The sequence below is a fragment of the Vanessa atalanta genome, chromosome 11, assembly GCF_905147765.1.
Source record: "Vanessa atalanta chromosome 11, ilVanAtal1.2, whole genome shotgun sequence".
NCBI lineage: Eukaryota > Metazoa > Arthropoda > Insecta > Lepidoptera > Nymphalidae > Vanessa > Vanessa atalanta.
The window spans coordinates 1632056-1654105 of record NC_061881.1 but is presented as its reverse complement, the minus strand read 5'-3'; the positions used below and the strand labels follow the sequence as shown (position 1 = coordinate 1654105).

The 22050-nt window shown below is 40.8% G+C and overlaps 1 protein-coding gene across 1 annotated transcript; it reads right to left on the bottom strand.

Moving 5' to 3' along the window:
- Positions 1 to 438: 438 nt before the first annotated feature.
- On the bottom strand, positions 439 to 21257 carry LOC125067493. The gene is made up of 41 exons (XM_047676152.1): positions 21129 to 21257; positions 20084 to 20628; positions 19326 to 19608; positions 18782 to 18990; positions 18436 to 18575; positions 17753 to 17898; positions 17159 to 17364; positions 16652 to 16818; positions 16239 to 16381; positions 15986 to 16118; positions 15494 to 15644; positions 14635 to 14875; positions 13566 to 14369; positions 12863 to 13048; positions 12562 to 12689; positions 12190 to 12318; positions 11869 to 12025; positions 11237 to 11425; positions 11006 to 11136; positions 10468 to 10839; positions 10104 to 10197; positions 9842 to 9987; positions 9161 to 9271; positions 8707 to 8851; positions 8393 to 8445; positions 8053 to 8139; positions 7671 to 7818; positions 7402 to 7596; positions 6999 to 7124; positions 6580 to 6738; positions 6106 to 6277; positions 5591 to 5734; positions 5225 to 5379; positions 4980 to 5144; positions 4681 to 4808; positions 4374 to 4564; positions 3877 to 3968; positions 2077 to 2212; positions 1674 to 1851; positions 1371 to 1553; positions 439 to 983 (listed from the first exon to the last, which is right to left on the bottom strand). Exons 1-41 carry the CDS (start codon positions 21159 to 21161, stop codon positions 767 to 769), a joined length of 7518 nt encoding a protein of 2505 aa, XP_047532108.1. The 5' UTR covers positions 21162 to 21257; the 3' UTR covers positions 439 to 766.
- Positions 21258 to 22050: the final 793 nt, after the last annotated feature.

The following is a 22050-nucleotide window of genomic DNA, read 5'->3' as shown; positions in this document are numbered from 1 at the left end:
TTATCTAATCCTGTGATAATGTTACGAATAACGTTATCCCAAACAATTTACATAATACTTATATCTTATCTACATGTCAAGATGAACTTGAACGCTTTTATTGCTTTGCACTAAAGTTTATTATTGCTTGTCATTTATCTTAGATGAAAGTCTTGTTCGAATGTCAATCGAAAACTATAGAAATAAGATGATTGACGTAAAATAATTTATATAATAAATATTGACCGCTTGATAAAATTAGTTTGGGCAAAGTGAGCAACGACCTCCCTCTTAAAATTCGAAACAAAATTAATTGCGCAATTCGTAGTAAGCAAATCGTCTTCTGTAAGGGTTATAATGTTGTCGCTATTTGTGAGAATTATTAAAACGAAATTTTTATTTTACAAACATTTATTCGAATAATATTTAATTGTCTAATACAGTTTTATTTTTATTTTTAAGATAATTAAGGTACGTAGATAAAAATATAATCTTTTAAATATATGTCTAGTCACATCACTATTTTACTCATTTTTTGTTTTATTTTGAGCATAACAATCGATCATCGAACATCCTCATTCCTTTAAAAATCCTCCTGCCGTTTTTAATATAAATTTATCTCTTATACACTATTAAAATGGTTCAACTCAGTCTTACTCTTCAATAGAAAACTATTAAACGTATCTGTCGTGGATATGATAATTCGTAAATATTTTTTGTGTCGCGAGGTCGGCGAACATTTTTGGTTTAGTTTCCTAGTTCGGTTCGGTAATTTGGGGACCTCCGCCTACTGGCCCGGGGCGAGCCGCAGCTCGTGCGCGAAGTAGTGTTCGCGCGCGGGGTACAGCGCGGCGGCGAGCTGCGGCACGGCGCGCGGGGAGGGCGGCGCGCGGGCGGCGGGGGCGGCGGGCGCGCCGCACGCGCTGCGGGCGCTCTCCAGCGCGCGCCACGTGGCGTCGCTGGGGCAGCGCACGTGCAGCGCCAGCCGACACAGCAGCTGCTGTCTGCGGTGAAAGAGTCGTGTGGGAAAGAATGACCGAGCGATACCATTCTTTTTTTATATTTTTTTCTTAAATGATGGATTTCTCTCACAGGGTCCAAAAACCAATTTGCCCCTTACTTAAATAATTCCTAGATATACTATTTTATTAAACTTCCCTAGTAACGTTGTCCATGTAGACCGCCGGCCATAAAGTCATCAAGAAAATATTACTCCAATCGATATCCATTATACTAATAGTGACACAATCTTTAAGCCAAGCTAATTAGGCAAGACTAAACATAGCTATCTCTTTCAAAGAGGTTTTGAACAGATTTGTCAGTGTTTAACAGAAACAGCCACACAAGGTTACCTTGCTAATTGCTAAAGAGCATAATCGAACGTAACTCACTGTGCTGTGGGACAGTTCCCCGCGGGATGCAGCGTCACCAGCTGCAGCAGCGTCCGGCGCCGCTCGGCCCAGCCCGAGAGCAGCGCGCGCGCCGCCCCCGCGCACTCGTCGCCCTCCGCCGCGCCGCAGCTGACGCGGCTCGCCACGCATATCCAGACGGATATGATCACCTCGTTCTGAACACTAGGGATAAAATTTATTTTACGTATACTAAACATTTTAATAATATGTTGAAAGATAATCGATTCGAAGGAAATATATACTTTATAGATGTGAAAATATTATTAATGGTACAATACATACAAGTCAATATCGGCAGCGAGCAGCGTCCGCAGAACGTCCCGCAGCTCGTCGGGCGGGTGCGCGCGCGCGAGCAGCGCGGCGTACGCGGCGTGCGGGCGCGCGCGCGCCAGCAGCGCCGCCGCGCCCCACGCGCAGCGCCCCGCCCAGCGCGACCACACCGCCGCCCACTCCGCCGGCTCTGTGCGAGCAGGGCCACCCGTTACCGAAACCGTAACTCACTAGGTAGTGCAGTTGGCCCTCAAATGTTCAACACAAAAAAGAGGCAACAATCCAATCGCCTGTTTTTCATGTTAAAGAGATGGTTTCGACCGTGGAAATCGTCTGACATTTTCTTCTAGTACTATATTAACCGTCCATCTCGAATCAATCACCTTCCACTACCAGTGGAATTATACGCGCCTACCTTTCTCGCTCATAATAGCCTTGACGAGTGTGTCTCCGAGCGTTGCGAAGCTGTCGATGGCCGTGAGCGAGGCCACTGCGCTCGCGCACGCACGGCGAACGTGCGCGTCGCACGCACACGCCCACTGCTCCCACACCTGCGCACATTCAATATCGTTACAGTCTAACGGGACCTCATCAAAATACAAATGCATTTAAAATCACTTCAGAAAATACTAGCTATTAGTGCTTTAGCTCGGATACTTTAGATGATGAATAAATACGTATTCTGGTATACTATTGTGATATTAACAAATAATAGTTTGTGTATCCGGTTAAAATATATTGTTAACTGACTTCATAAAGGAGTAGGTTATTAATTCGTCTGCATTTATTTATTCAAGCAATCTATGATATTGAAGATAGAGTGGCGTGATATCAAGTAATTTTGATTAATTAGCTGACTGTAAACTAGCACTCGGTAGTTACTGTTTGACTTTGTGGTAGAGCTTTGCGAAAACGCGCCTTACTTACTTTACCGACATTCATCACATATTCTACCGTCAAACAGGCTAGTTGACAAAATTTGGAAATTAGTTTAAAACTATAGCTTAGCATCTATTTCACCCCAAAAATATACTATTTTAAGAAAAATAGGTTTTTTATGTTAGTATTTTGAGTTTTTAGAAATGAACTTGAAATTGACCGCGAAAAAGGCCAAGACTGTCATGGCGTCTTGAATGACGTCACACCTCGCGAAACAGCCGTGTTTGTGTATGACAGTCAATTGTGTTTTTTAATAAATAATGAATTCCTCGTATTATAAATACTGTATGGTGCCCCAATGTGAAAGTACAATGATAAAAACGCCAGACAAATTATTCATATACGTACCAAACAATAAATAAATACGAATAAAGTGCTTAAAAATGGCATGGAGGCAAGATGCTCTTATTTTGTCAACTAATTCCACAATTTATTTCTGTGAAGATCATTTCGATGTAAGTATTAAATACAACTTTATATATCTAGTTATAAATGTATCGTAAAAGAAATGAATTTAGCAAATATAATATATTACACATAACCTATAAAATGTTAGGACTAGAATAGGACTTTATGATTTGTTTGAGTTAAAATATTATTTTCGTTTTATAAAATGTAATAATTCAAACTCTTCTTATGTTTTTAGTTGCCAAATGATATGACTAATTATACAGAGTATCATATTATGGGTAAAGACACAAGTGCGCATGAAACCAGGTTGTATACCAACGAAGTTCGAATGCCAAGAAGATATATGTTGAAAAAACAAAGTTTGTCAATAATCGCAGAGTGTTTGAAAGATCCAGAACCAAGTAGTACCCCCAGTTTATCTGCCATAATGATAATTGATAGCAACAACGTAGCGTTCCGCGCTTGTTTCGCGAGGTGTGACGTCACGCAACTCTGATTGGTGTTTAATGTCACGTGATTAAATGCCTCATTTTGTCGATTTTATTTTCCAAAAATATAATTAATCTTTTATTATTTTTGTAGAAAAGTTGTTTTTTTATTTACTAATTATCATGGTTAATCATTAGAAACTCAAAGCCATCCGATTTATTATTAGTGGAAACAAGCCTACTGCAATACTCAGAAGGACCAGTGTAACTAGAGCCACAAGGGACAGAAAATTTTAGTTCGCATGAGGTGTTGGTGGTGCATTGACGATCTATCTACTCACCATCAGATGGCCCATTCACAAGTCCGCTTACCAATTGGTTTGAAAAAAAAAACAAGTTCCTCAGAATATAGAAATATATAGAATAGCAGTAGTAACCGGCAAAGCGATCGCGTCTGCGGGCTGCACGCACAGCACGACCAGTGCGCGCGACAGCAGCTCCGTCAGCTCGGCCTCCTCCACGGACGGCGCTGCGGACACACGACACATGATATCATCTATGGCGTGCTCGTACACTAGGTGATTATAGTATATCCAAGTAGATTAAAGAATATTTAATTAGCATTAAATAATACTTTTTGTGTTGTTATTGTCACAGTGTCAGTATCAAAACATTAGCTTAGTTTTACAAATTATGAAAATGCATTTAAATTCTAATTTCAAAATAGGTTATCTGCCATTCAAGTCTAACTGTAAGTCGATTAGAAAATACAAACTGAATTAAATAAATAAGAACAGTTAATAATAAATTCACATAATAAATATATATGTCTCAGGTGAAGACTAAAATAATAAAATTATCTATTATAACTGACATAAATACAAAAAGAAATTAATTGACGGGTATGCATTGAAAATCATTTGAAGGTACTCACCGAGGTCAGTGAGCACATGGAGTAAGCAGCGGGTGTGTGCGGCGACGTGCGCGCGGAGGGCGGGCGAGGTGAGGGCGCGCGCCCACTGCGACACGCACAGCGCGCGCGCCTCCCCCGCCGCGCCCGCCGCGCCGCCCGCGCCCCCCGCGCCCCCCTCGCCGCGCACCAGCTGCGCCGCGCACAGCAGCACCCTACCGGACACACTCGCGTTAGAGCGGCCCAGCTACACATCATTTGCTTGAAGAGGCATTTCATAGCTAGTACTTGAATTCGACGTCTAATAACTCCACGACTCCACGTGTTTTACCTGAAGTGCGGTAGCTCGTGGTAGGGTAGGCCGGGATTGTGGTGGTCGGCGAAGTACCTCTCGAGAGCGGCATCTAGCGCCGGCAAGGGTAATCTATGCCATGGCAACTGATATGCCCCCTCGAGTGTCTGTTCGAAAAAATTACAAGGGTATATAAATATATAAACAAAAAATATATTTTATTCACAACTTTGTAGATTTTTTTTCAAATGTGTGCACATCCAAGTGTCCATAATCCGATGAACCCTGCGCCTTGAACAGCGCCAGTACTCCGGCTCCGATACAGTAGATGTGCTCACCTCGGGCGGCACGAGCGGGCGCGCGGCCGTGAACAGCGCCAGCAGCGCCGCCAGCGCCGGCGACACCTGCTCGTCCGCCGCGCCCCGCAGCCAGCACTCCGCGCTCGCGTGCCGCACGAACTCACCGAACCAGCGCCTCGCCTCCTCATCCGCGATACCACATAACTAGGAACATATTAAAATATTATAAAAAAAACAGTAAAAAAAGTTATGTATTCGTGAGCTTAACATTTAGAGCGCATCACCTGCAACGCCAGCGGCACGCAGTCGGCTCGCAGCCACAGCGTTTGCCACGGCAGGAGGGCGAGTTGCGCCAACAGCGCGCAGCTCGCCCGCGGCTCGCTCAGGGCGCACTGCGCCGCCCACTCCCACGTATATCGTAACATGGCCTCCGCGCTCCCTATTTAAGAGATAATTTACCATCGAGAGTCAGATTTACCAGAAAGTAGACGTTTAAAATAAAGAAGTTCAATTTAAATTATAATAAATTAAATAAAAAAATGGCACTTATTCAATTTGGTAGTACCTATATGACAAGTGTACTTTTGTAAAAAAATCTATTATTTTTAAAATAAAAAGTATATGGAATATAAACTATGCATCATTCGTACCTGGACAGTCATCCATTACCATGCGTATGGTTTCGACGAAGCGCTCAAGCACCTCGCACTGGCGGTCGATTTGTGATAGCGAGCTTTGTGGCGCCACCCACGGACACCACGATGTCTGGAGCACCGGCCACGAACAGTACGCCACTTCGGGATAACGACAAACTTTACAGTACATATCATCATGTGTTATTTAAAAATAGGATAAAATATAAGACGTAAAAAAATTTTTTTTGACATATTTTTTTTTTGTAAAATATTTAGGTAATAAGACTGTTATTCTGAATCTGAAATGATGTTTCATTCTCCTTAAACGTAATTGTTATGTAAATTTTAAATTATAAATTATTTCGATCGGAAAAGTAAAAAATAATTACATGTTCCAAAAATAAATTAATTTTATTTTACGTTTACCAAACAAGAGAAAAACAGTTACGTTTCTAAATAGCAAACGGTCAAGCTTACAAAATGCTTTTAGTTACAACATTCAAGTTTATAAAATTTTATTTATATTGTACCTCTTTCCGGCGTATAAGTACATCTGACAGCTGCGGCGACGAATTCTTTCAACAGAGAGTACAACGTATTTGCGAAGTGGGGAGCGTACTCAGCGTAGAGTGAACTATTATTTCGGGGCGACGAGCGAGCTTCCCACCAAATTACGCCAAGATCGTGAAGGAGTCGTCCAGTCTGAAATTGTTAAGTTAAATAAATAGGTAAAAAGTACCACTTTTTATCGGATATAGGTTTGGCAATATTTCAAAATATGGAAAAGTTCAAACTATCAGTCAGTTTGTAGCCTGTGCTTGATCTTAGACATTTTCAGTGTGGACACGAATGCCCGTAGACATTGACACTGTAAGAAATATTAGCCATATAACATCGTCAATGCGTCGCCAACCTTGTCATTCCGTCAACGTAACGTCATTTGATACTTCCACTTCGATGGACTAGACCTCACGCTGATAACAGTACGCTCCTATGGTGCCCACCTGTTCCAGGTGCAGGTCGCGTGCGCGGCTCGCCAGTGCGGACAAGTGCGCGCAGTAGGGCGGCGGCAGCGAGCCCGCGGCGCACGCGCGTGCGCAGCGCAGCACGTGCTCGCAGAGTTCGTGCTCGCGCACCAGCGCCGCGGAGTGGACGCCTAGAATCTAGGGGAATTACTTCATATTCGAGTTACCGCCTTATACGAGAATCTTTTGATTGTTATATATTTAAGTCAACCTTATTCAAATTATAGTTTGCAAATTAAAATATCCAAAATGACAAGACATGACATGACAATGACAGCAGCCGTTTAAAAAGGATTTATCTTGTTCTCGATTTTTCGATATTCTGTAACTAACGTATTATGTTCACTAATAAGGCCTTTGTTTTTTAAAAAATGATATTTATTTAAGTATACACTTACTTCAACTAAAACCAAGTCTTGCTCTTTGGGCTCCGGGCCTATCCGCGTAGCAGCTTTGACGATTGATTCAAGAACTTCGTTTCTCGAAGACGTGTCGGTGACATCCGCCCAGTGGGTTATGTCGAACTGCAGCGAGCATGTTGAAATGTTGAAATTCAAAGTTCGATATCTTTTTTTTAAACTTTCACTGTGTCTTTGCGTTTCGTATAGCTTTAAAGTTTTATAGTAATAGTCTGTATGATCGATTGGACATGCAGCCATACAATTTTCTGTGAGAAAAGCGTATTACACACGCCAATTCAAGTTCGATATTTGAGCAATGTAGTTAATTATTAACTAAATAAGTGGTTTATAAAAAAAATCTCTCTGTATAGATGGCATTAAATCTAATATATTTTAAGACCTTGGATAAATAGCTGAAGATGGCGTGGGGGGGAAGAGGCAGCGCCAGCACCGTGCCGTAGAGTCGCGGCCAGTGGTTGGCCGGCATACGCGCCGGCGTAACCAGGACCCCGCACAGCTGCTGCTGCAGGCCGCTGCCGGTGCTCCAGCGAGCGAGCAACTCGGACGTGAGCACGCTGTCGTGGTTGAGCCACCGCTGTCGAGAGGTAAGGCAGGGTAGCACGAGAACACACCGAGAGAACTGACGGGTCGAGAGAGGCGAGCGCCTACCTGCGCGACAGCCGCCACGAGCGCCGCGAGCGCGTCCCGCGCGGGCGGGTAGGGCTCCGCGCGCGGCGCCGCGCCCCACGCCAGCTGCGCCGCGCGCGCGCCCGTCTGCGCGCTCCACATGCGTCTACACAGGAATGTAGGCGTATACGAGATTTATGCGAGTGTAAAAATATAGATATTTCGACTCCGGCCCTACTCATGTTCACTCTTACATTTCTTTAAAGAGGGCTTAAAATCACTCAAGACACGTATTCGTTTCAGATGATATAGGATATTTTAAACGTACAAGGTGTTATGACCGTTTCTATAAATAAAATACAAAATGAATAGATAATTACTTTAAAAGTGTATCTAAAAACCGTCCCGTGTGCCGGACCATTACCTGCCCACGGAGTGCAGAAGCGAGGCGACACGCGCGGCGTGCGGGCGCGGGCGCGCCAGGCGCCGCACGGCTGCGCGCGCGCTGCGTCTGCGCCCGGCGGCAATACACGCGGATGTTATTATATTTGACAAAGAATACCAAGCGATGTGTTGACACCATTATATAACAGTAAATACATACGTTATACGTAGGAAAGGCTCAGAAAATATTCTATTAAATAATCTTAATGTCTATGAAAGGATTACACCAAAATTTTAATAAAATTTTAAAGCTAGTAAATCAACATCCATAAAAACCGATAGTTAAAAAAAAATATCGCAATACAATACAAATATTTTACCTGTTCTCGTGTATGGCTTGTTCCGCTCCAGAAGATATACACCATTCGTCTTCCTGGACGAAGAAAAATTTTGATTTGTGAATTAAATGATATACTCACATGCAACTAAATATTTTTATGTATCATATAGGGACATAAATTATTCTTTACATTGCCATGCCATTATGGTATCTAAACGGTGATTTGTCTTCTCGTGTATGTAATAGCATTCATTGCTTAAACAGAAAAAACAATTGTGAATTTGGTGTGAGGCCTGAAGCAGTGGAAAAAATCATAGTGTCTTTTTAGTTAAAGGCCTTGTCATAGTTGCTCACAGGGATGTGTACGACAAGGGGCTTGCAGTCTTGGGGACAGGCAGCTCGCACGGGGGGCAGAGGGCGGCGCACGCGCAGGCCCTCCACCAGATCCCATAGCTGGCTGTCCAGTAGCGCCACGCGGAAGCAGTCCGACTGCCATTGTCTAAGCACAGGAATTCACTTTAAGATATTTTTTGCAGATTACCGAATATTTTATTTTGCTGTAGACATTGAAAATAGATGCAACACACTCGTAGGTGCTAGCAGAGCAAAGCGTCGAATAAAAATAAACATTATTCAAATAAAATAATGCGAAAATTTTCTAACTCTCAATTAAAAAAAAAAAACTCTTTTATATTGATTTTACAAATTCTGAAGCCCATTCGAATTAAGTAAAAATTGAAAAAATATTAAATATACATTAATGAGTAGTGACTTTAGTTTCCAAAAGAGACAATTTGTGTTAACTTACTCGGTAAGTTTTTTCAATTCTTCTATATATTTTTCTACCATTTCAATCAGTAAGAATGGATCCTCCAAGACCGAATCACTGATGGATATGTGTGAAGTGTGCATGTTGTATCTGCAATCATTTATAAATATATCATACCAACTCTACACAAAGATATCGTGTTAAAGGGCAAAATCGACTGCATCCTCGTTTTAATTTTACTAATACATTTCTATACATTAAGACATCATTTACTCTTCTCTACTTCTATTAACGTTATTCTTTTCGTATCTGACATTAAATATTGTAAGGTTATCAGCAGTAAAGAAATCGTTGACATCGAAAATATCAATAAATATAATTAATGCCGAATAAATTAATTAGAGCCGAGATAGCCTAGTGGTTAGAACGCGTGCATCTTAACCGATGATTGCGGGTTCAAACCCAGGCAAGCACCACTGAATTTTCATGTGCTTAATTTGTGTTTTAATTCATCTCGTGGCTCAGCGGTGAAGGAAAACATCGTGAGGAAACCTGCATGTGTCTAATTTCAACGAAATTCTGCCACATGTGTATTCCACCAACCCGCAATGGAGCAGCGTGGTGGAATATGCTCTAAACCTTCTCCTCAAAGGGAGAGGAGGCTTTAGTCCAGCAGTGGGAAATTTACAGGCTGTTAATGTAATGTAATTAATGACGTGCCTTTTTTGCGAGCCGTCCTCGATGCTCATGACGGCCGCCACGGCGCGCTCGAAGTGTGTCGGGGGGCGGGGCGGCGAGGGGGGCGCGGGCGGCGGCGCGGGGGGCGGGGCGTCGTCGAGCGAGGCGCGCCACGCCGCGTCGAGAGCCTGGGTTATTATTATATATAATCGCTTCGATAAATAAATTCCTTTGATAACTACTACCTTAACTATTTACTATACAAATTAAAGTTGTATATTCATTATTATATTTTTAAAATAACCTGTTCCGAAATATATCTTGCTATGTCCGCGTGATGTGGATACGCACGCACGTTTTCTCCCTCATCGAGCCACATCAAGTATTCACGAACCATCCTAAGAGTACAAAGTGATTAAACTAAACTATGTCCTAATTATAGCGACCATTTAAAATAATACAAACGATGGAATGTATTTCGAATGCTACAGTTAAAAAAAAAAACAATAAAATGAAAACTTGGCATCAAAAAGTGTAAACCACGAGTAATTACATTATAATAAATATGCAGAGAGATACTCTTGTTGTAACGCATGAAACTGATGTGTATTAAAAAAAAAAAAAAAATATTTTAATATGTCAAGGTTGCTAAAGTTTTAAGTACTTACTTCTCTGCCGCAGTGTGGTAACAGATAAGGTTCAATACATCATATCCTTTTGTCTCGCTCTCACTTTTAGTCTCAGTATTGCTATCGCCTTCTGACACAGTCAAATCCTGCTCGGATTCCGATTTTCCAATTAAATCGGTTACTACAGATAATGTTTGAAATAGATCGTTATCTAGAGGGGGGGTACTCTTTCTAACTTTGCTTGGTGCTGCAGCACTAGAGGTTGCACTATCGCCGGTCTTGAGAATATCAACCTGGTTACGATGATATGCTGCTGTTTCTTGAAGGCGTTTCTTCAGTTGTGCGAGGGTGCGTGATTTGACTATGCCACTGAAGAAAAGTGGTCCAACAGGTGGTGCAGATGCGGACCTTCTATAAGTAAAGTAAAACTATTAGTTAATACTACCGCTACTTATGTTTATTATACGACTACTACGATTACTACTGTTCTGATGAGATGATTTGACATTGACATTTGCAAGCCTACTTTTCTGTTATAAATGTTAAATAATTAAATAATATGCAATATGGTACCGACCGGTGCAGCCACATGTGCAGCAGTAGGCGCCACAGGAGCACGTGACCGGGATGTTGCATGGGCACCGACAGCACTGCGTATGCGCAGCGGTGAATCGAGAGCTCGTCGTCACACAGGGAGGAGCCGATTTGCTGCGGAGTTACTAGGATTATATATCGATTGATGCAGTACAAAAGTCGCTCCAAGCATTTAGTTGTCATAATTTGAAAGAGCTCGTCGTCATCGGCCGACCTTCAGAGCGTTATCGACGTGTATCTTCTGCGCGGCGGCCTGCTGGCGGGCGAGCTGCTCCAGCAGGCGCGCGTACATGTGCGTGGCCAGCTCGCGCGCGTGCGCGTGTCGCAGCGCGCACTCGCACAGCAGCGGCGCCGCGCCCGCGTGCCGCACGGCGTCGCCCACGTACTCCTTGCCCGACTCTTCCTGCGGGTATCGAACCTATTGAATGAGACCCATTCTGTCGGACGAAGCGAATTAACGAGACTCATTTATAACCGTGGACCTAGGGACTGACCCTTTGGGATGTTTTTAATAAAGAAGGAATACTGCATTTGTGTCACTGCATATTTACAAGAATATTATGTATGCGGTAACATTGATCACTTTGATAATCATTGTATATACGAGACGTAAGGATGAGTTTTTAAAAATCGCAGATATATTGGACTTTTCCGATTTATAAATTGTTAGTTAAAAATGAATAAGGCATTCAACAGAAGATTATATAAAGCTTGCTTATATTATACAAATTAAATTACACTGACATTATTGCCGGTTTATTTCGGAACCTACCAACCTTCGGAACCGGTGGGAGCTTAATGTTTAATACAGTTCCGTAACATGACAAAGTATATTTTGTGTGCAACCTGCAGCAAGGCGTCGACGTGCGCGTCCAGCGTGCACCAGGCGCGCGAGCGGCGCAGCGCGCGGTCCAACAGCGCGCGCGCGCGCGGCGCCAGCGCCGGCACCCACAGCGCGTGCAGCCACGCGCGCAGCAGCGCGCTGCGCTCCGCCTCGTCTGTGCTGGGGGGGAGATTGGGTTTTATTAAAAATGCCATATATGGAAACGATTTAAAGTTGATTCAGTAATATAAATTCAGAAAGTCGCCAGGAGATGTCACTGAGTGTCGGTTGAATCGCGGAGGCGTTTGTCAACAAACAACTTTTAGAATAATAATAATAATTACTCTGGATCCTGAAGCTGGTCCAGCACGAGCTTCTGCAGCAAGTCGGCGCCGCTTTCGGCGCGCTGGCCCAACGCGCGCTGCACCAGCGACGGCCCAAAGTTCAGGATCGTTGCAAATATTTCTGTGAATCTAGATATTATCCACAATGATGGCAAAATCTCAGGTAATCTACGTTTTGTATTTTACTGTTATAAAAGCTTACATGTAGGCTGCAATGCATTTAAATGTTAAAAGTATAGTAATTTTTCATGTAATACCATTTGAGGAACAAATATTATTATTCTCAATATTTAAATCATCTGCATTTTACGGCATACGTCATTCAACCTGTTTATTATTCAAACTATAATTTAGAGCTAAAACTACACTAACTTTGGCGTAAAAGAAATGGACTCCGGCGATTGCGCCATCACCCTCATGATGAATCCCGCACAGTGCAGCGCATCCAGCGGACGAGTCTGAGCCAGCTGGAGTAGAGCTTCCGCGCCAGGCCCACACGCCTATTAATAGCATATTATTGAATTTATGGGCCTCTATAACTTTTTACGCACGACAAAAATAACAATTTAGTTTTTTGGACCACCTATAATATATAATAAATAAATGTAACAAAATAAATGTTTCTACACTTTACATTGAATACGCCTCGGTTCAGACGTGTGTCAACATATACACGGGGCAGGAGTTTGCTGTGAAGATCATCGACAAAGTACCGGGGCACGCCCGCGCCCGGGTCTTCCGCGAAGTGGAAACCTTCCACTATTGCCAAGGTCACCCAAACATAATCCAGCTCATTGAATTCTTTGAGGACACGGACAAGTTTTATCTTGTCTTCGAGAAGATCAACGGCGGTCAACTCCTGTCGCGAATACAGGAGCATCATTACTTCTCAGAGCCGCAAGCGGCGGAGATTGTACGGGAGATAGCGAACGCATTGCACTTCCTCCACATCATGTACGCTATTCCTGCCAGGATGATAAAGAGTAGATATATTTCATATCTAATCAGTGAAGCTTGATTTGATTCTCCTGTTGCTACTGCGGAAGAGGCGGCACTATTTCCTGCCCCATTTTGAGCTATGATGATGCTCTTCTGTATTTTTACTTTGTGTTTTCCCCATTATTATATATATTGTAGAGATGCTTTATTTTTTAAGAAGATGTAGTCACAAGGCGAAGCGAACTGTTGGTTTAATAACTCGACCCATTATTGTAAAATTTTCGACTATTTACTGGTAAAACCAATATATTTGCTCCTGTGTCGACTAAAAATTTTAAGCCACTAATGTTATTTCTAATACAAAGGCGGTGGACTGGGGTTATGGCGCATATCTCCACCTGCGATTGCACCACATTTAGTTTTCCTTATTTTGTAACGTTTTCCAAGCACACGGCTCTATACATTTTCTTGCTCTGTGACGAAATCTGATAAAAACATAACCATTCCGGGTTGTTTTGCATCGTATTACGAATACGAGACGCCGATCGAGATCGCGAACGATGACCTCTGTATTTTTCACGTCTATTCCTTTGTTTCTCGATGTTACGAATTTTTAGACTTAATTTCGCTAATTCCGCAATAATGAAAGCGGTGTCACTGCTGGTGCTGGCGTTGGTGCTGGAGCTTGACTTGGCTTGAACTTCGGCAAATTGCAAGGGTCGTGTAGTTTCCATAACCTTGTCGGCAATGGCAGCTAAATTTTCAAGATCCCTCACTTCACTGACTGCTAGAACACCTCGAACTGATGGAGGTAGATGACCTTGCCACATTATACGCAATGTCTCGTCCGAAATTTTTTCACGTGCTAGGTCTCTCATTCGCCGTAGAAGCTGAGAAGGTTTTTGGTCTCCAAGTTCCATTTCACTCAGTAGTTTTTGGAACTGCCTAATTTCCGATTCTTCATAAACCTTTAATAATCGCTCTTTAAGGGTATCGTATTTCTTGACGTCAGGCGGTTTAAGCAATATGTCACTGACCTGCTGTATGACCTCTTTACCCAACTTGGTGACAACTAAGTTAAATCGCGATAATTTTTGAGGTACAAGGATGGCTTCGCATTGAACAAACCAAAGTCGCGGTTGGTCGCACCAAAATTCTGGTATTCTTGATGACACGGTAACAACCGCTAATTCTGGTGGATCACTTATGCTGGCTCCTGCTATTTGTTGAGAAGTCATTTTCTTTTACTTTAAAAGTAAGATTCAAAAGTATTCACGCTGATATCGGGTCACCACTGTGTTAAATAACTAGACGCAGCAGGAATCAAGTCTGTTTAATTGAGTATCTATTACAACACTGAATAATAAAATTATGTGACATAGTATTTATAGTAGGCACACAATTATAAATTATACATCTAGAAGAAAATCAAATACAAAATCCATTCGAAAGTATTTGTACGAAATCAACTCCATCCAACAATCACACGATCCCGGCTCGACTCACCAGTGGCACCGAGTGTCCCCAGTCGCCGGCCAGCAGCGCCAGCGCGGCGTGCAGCGCGCTGGGCGGCGCGGCGGCGGGCGGGGCGGGCGCGGGCGGCGCGCAGCCCGGCCGGCGCCACAGCGAGCGGTGCACGCGCAGCGCCCGCAGCGCCCGCCACGCCCACTCGGGCGCCGCCCCGCGCCGCGCCGCCCACTCGCACACCCACGAGCCCGCCGACAGCTGGCTGTCCAGGGCGACCCCGCTGTAACGACACGCTGACTCAGTATACGGCTGTGAATTTGACTTCGGTGTGGGTCGGTGCTAACTTCAGCGCGCTTTCAACAGAGTCGTGAAGGCATCGCTCGGGTCTGGGCAGAACACTCACTGCATTAGCATAACAATCCATTAGCCGAGAGAGGTCATGGAACTGTCCTACCGTTCCTGAAGTGTTTTGGGTGTTATAATTCTTATTTTGATTACTTTGTGTGCGAACCTAATCGTATAATAAAGTGTATTTAATAATGACTAAGTGTTCTTTGTATTCTTTTCACGATTACCCACGCCCACACGATATACAATATTGACGATGGATCCGATGTCCCTCCGACATATGTATTATTTAAATTAAATAATTCATCTATAATATTTGTAAATACCTGACTAATTGGAGAACAAAAATATTAGTGACTACAGTGAGTGAGTGGCAAAATATAGAGATTTCAAGCAAAATAAGAATTATTTACTACTTACTACACTTATCTAAATATATTTTACCCATTAAAAAATATTTATATTAAAACGTCTATCTATGTAGGTGTGTTCTTATCGGTTAATTACTAAAGATTAATTTTCTTTGTTTGAAATGTATAATAAAACTCACGTATGCGGCGTGTAGTCCAAGTTCAGCAACAGATGCTGCAACAGTTGAGGGCATCTGATCGCCCAGTCATCCAGCACGCCGACAATCTCGGCCGATGTTGGGCGCCAATGTTTAAGAGAAAGCGGCTCCAACAGTGAACTGTCCGCTTCCACTGACAAAAGTTACACTAAAAGTTTTCACTACTCGAAACATTTAACGTTTTTTATAATTTTTTATGTTCTAAAATTGGGTGCTTTTATATATTTTTGTATGTTCGGGCAAAACTTCGTTATTTATAGGTGAATTGATTAATTATTTTTTGTTCGAACGAGGTGCCCATCACGTGGCTTACTCATCCTTCCAATCCGAACCGGTAGGTGGTAGAAAATGCGAAGCGTGAACGGTATCAACCCTGGCGAGCTTGTACAAGCTCTCCAAGTAAAAGCTTTTATTTGAAAAATGTTGTTTGAAAAAGTCTAAAAGTTTACCGGATAAGAAAATTATTTTACATACCCTGGTTGTAGTCAGCCAGCATGTGAAAGGCGAGGGTATGAACGTGAGGATGAACTGCAAGTAATTTGGGTAGGAGCTCTCGCGCGGTGACGTCACAGAGACCCTTACAAGATGGTTTGCGATGAATTCCCGTCTAAAAAATATATTGATTTGTTTAAGTGTGTTAAATGTAAATAAACTATCACTAAAATTATATTGTTTAATTGAGAATATTGCCCGCTTCACTATAATACCCTACAAAACTTTTCCAAACCTGAAACAAAAAATCTAGCACGGTCCTAGCTAGATCTTGGTCCTGCGGGCGGGACAGAGCGGCCTGCGCGACGATGCGCGTGCGCAAGCCGCACGACAGCGCTTCTACCTGCACTGAAAGCGACGCGATGTGCACCGATTTATCTGTATGGGAATTGTACGATATTATATTTAAACCGCTCTTTATTTCTAAAATAATTTATAATATTGAATGAACTTTATAATATATTTATTTTTATTTAATAGTGCATTTTTAAGCTATATGTTCGATTTTTTATAAATACATTACAAAAAATATTTGCTAAGTTAAAAAAAATACCTTTCTTTTTTACAATAAGTTCCATGAAAAAATTAGTTATAGTAGCGACGGTTGTCGTCTCGCCATAGCTATATTAGAATGAATTACAAACTCACCGTGCAAGCCACCAATAAGCGTGTTGCAGTACTCTTCCACGACGTCGTCACTCAACAGCGTGGCCGGCAGCTTGTACGCCTCCTCTCCCAGGAGAGCGAGACCTGCAGCGAAGCAAGCCTCCAGCTCCGCTGGTATTTTCTCTGCTAAATCGTTTACGTACGACGATCTAGAGGGTAATACGCTTTCATTGAAACTTCCCAATCAAATTGTTTGATGTCTAGTTTCAATTAATTTGATCATAACAATATTATCAACGTCATCGTGTTTTTGAGCCGATGATAATGTTTGAGGATCGATAAAGCTTCTATATTTAATAAGCATTTTGACTATTATAGGGTCATACTGCAAACCTCAATTGCAAATGCGAGTGGGCGAAAGTTGAGAAAACTTAACTGTCGCCTTATAGTTCTTGACTAGGACAATTTTACTTTAAATCGTATAGCACTTTGATAAAAATGCACACAATTGTGATAAATTCAACCGTAATGTATTATTTAGTGTCTGACCGAGAGTGCGCGTGCAGCGCGGCGAGCGCGTGCAGCGCGGCGGCGGCCAGCGCGCGCAGGCCCGCCCGCAGGCGCGCGTAGCCGGCGTGCGAGCGGCGCGCCCGCACGCACACGTGCAGCGCCGCGCGCACGCCGCAACTCGCCTTCAGCACGCCGTGCCCGCCGGACGGGTCGCCCCACCGCTGCTCACTTTGCTCGCTCATATCCTGAAACGATACGATTGCACTTTTTTTTATTTTTCCTATATATTTTTTTACTTTCAAATAATTTAATTTTCAAGCATTTAATTTTAACGATGACAAGTTTAAGACTACTTATTTATCAGAATATTATGGTCTCGAGAATTGCCGATTACCGAAGATAAGTTCTAGAACCGTTTGGGATTAAAAGGTTAGTGAGACACCATAATTTATAGGCACGAGGGATATAACATTTTCACCGAACATCAAATGAGTGGTGGCCCATTGATAGTGGTTGGAATGATTAATAATTCTAAAATCAATGGTGTGCTAGGGACGACCTTCCAGGCAGCCGAATTCGACGCTTTCTCACTTAAATGTAAATCTATACGATATATATGGCAAACTAGCTGACCTGTCTCCCGAACAACGCAAGGCGCGCGAGTAAGTCCCTCAGAGGCAGCGCCCGCAACAGAGCCAGCAAGTCCCGCTCGCGCAGCCGCCCCTCGCCCACCGCGCACCCCTCACCACTGTCGTCAAGCTCCTCCCACGCTTCACTGTCTGAATTTATAAACACATTATATTATACTAACATTTTCCAGAAATTAAACACTGATGAAAGAATTCATTACCTACCTTGAGAATACGTTATTGTGATAAAATACAGAACGAATTGGTTGATGAATGTGAGCGTAGCAGACCATATCCGAAAGTACAAGATATAATATACTAAACGAGAAATGCTCAAAACTAAAAATACAATATAAAATATTTTTCCCCACTTTGATGATAGTTATTACTATTAATTTAAAATATTTTATATTGCATGAAATAATACCAAAATCGCAGATGAGATTCAAAATCAATAAAATTAACAAGCTATTATACTTCAAATTGTTTTAAATTTTCCAGTACTTTAATTATTTAAACGAGGGATAAATCGTAGCGTATCGGAGTTCAGTGTATCCACCATCGTCATGTCTCTCAAATCCCCTCTCTATTACTTGTTATAATTATAAAGTGCGAAGCTCAGTTTTTATCTCAAAATATATTGCTGGTTTATTCTATTAACCCAGCAAATTAACACAAAGCACTCACCCTCGGTGCACTCGTGCGCCGACTCGAGCAAGGGCCGAGTCAGCAGCAGCTCGAGCACCCCCAGCAGGCGCGCCGCCGCGCACATGTCCGGCACGCGCACGCTGAGCACGTGCCCCGCCCACTGGACTGACCTCGTCTGTCTGGAGTGGACAGGTTGTTGACAAACACATTTAATACATGAAAAAATATATACACCAATATTATGGTGGTCCTTTAATTCGTCTTATGTATATTAATATGTCTTATGTATTATTATTCTATAAATAAATACTCGACAGGTATGTTCAAATTTGCTTTGCAAACAAACCGGTTACATTTATAATAAAAGTATAAATTTTACTCATACCTGAATAGATTATGTAGAACAAACAGCAGGTGACTTAAATTATCCTCTTCTAATAAAACAGAAGACAGCACGCTGGCCCAGCGCTGTAGCGCTTCAGCGTACGCGACGGGCGCTGCGTCACTAAATCGCAGAGCCTCGAACACCAATGACAAGGCCTCACGAATATATTCATTTGGTTTCTGTATCGTTTCGTTTATCACCTCATCTATCTTTAAATAAAATATATGTATTATATATTGGTTATGTACATTTCATGTTTTCGATTAATTTAAATCTATTTTGTCTATCTATATGTATACGAGGTTAATATTAAATGTGTAGCCAAAAACACAGAAGGTTAGGGCACTAAAACACTATACTTTTTGGACATAGTGTATCCTATCCACCTTCAAAATTCAGAACGCATGGATAACACTATGGTATATTTGTGTTTGTTTTAAAAAGTATATTCAGATATAGAGAATTCAGTAATTTATGTGATTCATGTCATCAAATATTTTATTATTTCTATTTATTTAAGGCAAATAAATAACCCGAAACTTACATCACAATGCGTTTGCAATGCTGTATGTTGGTGATGGCAATAGGAATCCTGCACATCTTGCAATAGAGCCTCTAATCGCAAGCGTGCCGCTGATAACCTTTCCCTGTCCAGCTTAGCAACATCAAAATTAGCTTTCAAATTTACATTTGTCCCACAAGCACACTTTTCCGATAAATTTAATGTACGTTTTTCCACTTTCCAAAGAGTAGCTCTACTTTTTTCCTCTTCGACATATTTACAGCTTAAGCGATTGCGTTCACGGTCGACAGCAATTAACGAAGTTCTGAAAACAACATTTTATGACATTTGATCAAATAGTATTGTTGATGGTAGGTTTCCTTCAACAAAACACCACCACGGAAGGGTGTATGTATAATTGTACTGGCTCACTCAACTTCAACCCGGACCACAGTAATATAAAATATAAACTAGTTTTCATTAGCACGAGCATGGGGGGGGGGTATTAATTAAATGTCCTTCTAATCCTTGTCCATACCCTTTCCAACATGTGTGCACAATTTAATCTTGAATAGGTAAGAAATGAAAGTGTAAAGAAAAAAAAATCAAATAAACCTCATTTTCCCAATTACAATTTTAGTTAAGGTAGCGAAAAACAAATGATGTAGGCTTATAATAGACAGATATCAAAGTATTCGAAATTTAAATCCAGATGTTTGTAACTTAGCAATTGGAAAGGCTATTTTGACTAACAAGAATAAGAGTTAATAAACATTAGTAAAGATATATTATATTTTTACCTAAAAGTAGACAGCAGGTCTATTAAGGGATGATCAGGTTTACTTTGAGGTCCAGCTTCGACAATTGCCTCCTCTTTTTCACTAATTGCTCTAACTTCAGCTAACTCCTTTCCACCAAACAGTCTTATTGCTTCATCTAATGGCAAGCATGTGACCTTTGTCTTTGTATTTTCCTGAAGTTTTTCAGATTGTAGGTAGGAAGTCTGTATAGATACATTTTCTTCAAGTAAAGGAGCTGAAGGTAACACAATTTCCTTGGCATTTTCTATTTCCCTGATGGAAATATTTTCCGTAGTTTCAACATCTTTATTTACATCAGTAGTAGATATGGCAGTTACATTTAAAGTTTGCTCTACTTCTACTTTTTTATTTTCTTCAATTATATTAGATTTATCTAGAAAATTTGTTATTTCTGTAAGAGTTTGTGTTTCTGGTAATATTTCATTTGGTATAGTTTCATTGGATATAGATTGCTCCTGCTCTTCAAGCTGCACTTCTGGTAAGAAAACTTTTTTTAATTTGTGTTTATCTTTACTTTTCCTTTTCTGAAAGCAATTGTAACTAATTAAAATTTATAGTGAATGCACAATTTTACTGTAAACGAAACATATCAAACAAACGAGCAATCAGAAAAAAATTAATCAAGTTTATTTAAAGAAACATTGAAGACACCACAGATGGAGAAGAATTACTATTCTAATAAATCTGCTTAAATTTTTATGAAATGTGTCTGTTTCAAATATTATAACATAAATTTAAAAATACAATGAAGTTTTTATTTTGTCTATAAAATACCCAATGTCATATTATTGTATACTATTTTATCATTATTACAGATTATATTTGATAAATACAAGTAAAACAAATCATCATGATTTGATTAAAAAAGTAACAAGAATTACTGAACACATATCATATTACTGATCCCTTTGTTTCAATTTAAGAAGTCACGATATACTGAATTATGCATTGTAATAAACAAAGACGATTTATATATAAACAAAACCATATTTTAGTATTGATATAGAGTATATTTTATACATACGTCTTTTGATTTTTCTTTAATCATCGTAGCCATTGTGATAGAGATTTATAAATTTCGCTAGAAATGTGAGAATAACAATATTACAGTTGTTTTTATCATTTTTTACGTCTTGTATATTTTGATTTGACGATCAGCTGTATTATTTGACATAAACAAGTCAACAAATAATACTTAACGTTAAATGTCAATAAAAAATAATATTGCCAGACTAATAATATATATAAGTCAGAATAATTCTGAAACAGATTTATAATCATTATTAAGTCCTTTAAATACGGTTTTGATTCGGTTGCTGCTTAACTTTCCTTGAGCAAACATTATAGTTGAGCTACTTCACGACATTTTTTTCTGAGAACATCATTTGAAATTTGCGGTTACACGAAAAGGTACGAAAATAGCACCAAAATGTCTCACTAACGCTTCTTGTTTCAGAAGGATGAAAGACACAAATTGAAATAAAATTAAAGCTAAGCTATTATGTCAAAAGTTAGAATTGTCAAAATTGAATGAAAAATTTACGTTCAGTTCAATGCTAATCTGACTTTGGTGTATTTTTTTTGTTATTTATAATAACAAGGAGTTCCTATATCAATTGTCAAACCTCTATTAATTTTCAGACCTCTAGGGTCAGAAGTCTTATACAAACTTCCATCCCCTATAATTTAAGGGGTTAGGGATAAAAGTTACAAGTTTTATATTTTTTCGTTGTTTGTGTACTAAAACTAGTTAACATAGCAAATTTCAGAGGAAGAAGAAGGTTTATATTTATTATACACAATGAAGTGAAACACTGATAATTTTAGAGGTTTCTAAAGTGGTGTCGTAAATAAACACATTTTTTGCACTTATAGCATGTAATTTAAATGAATATTTTCGAAGATATTACAGATTTGAAACGCAGCGACATAGCGGTCTGTATTGT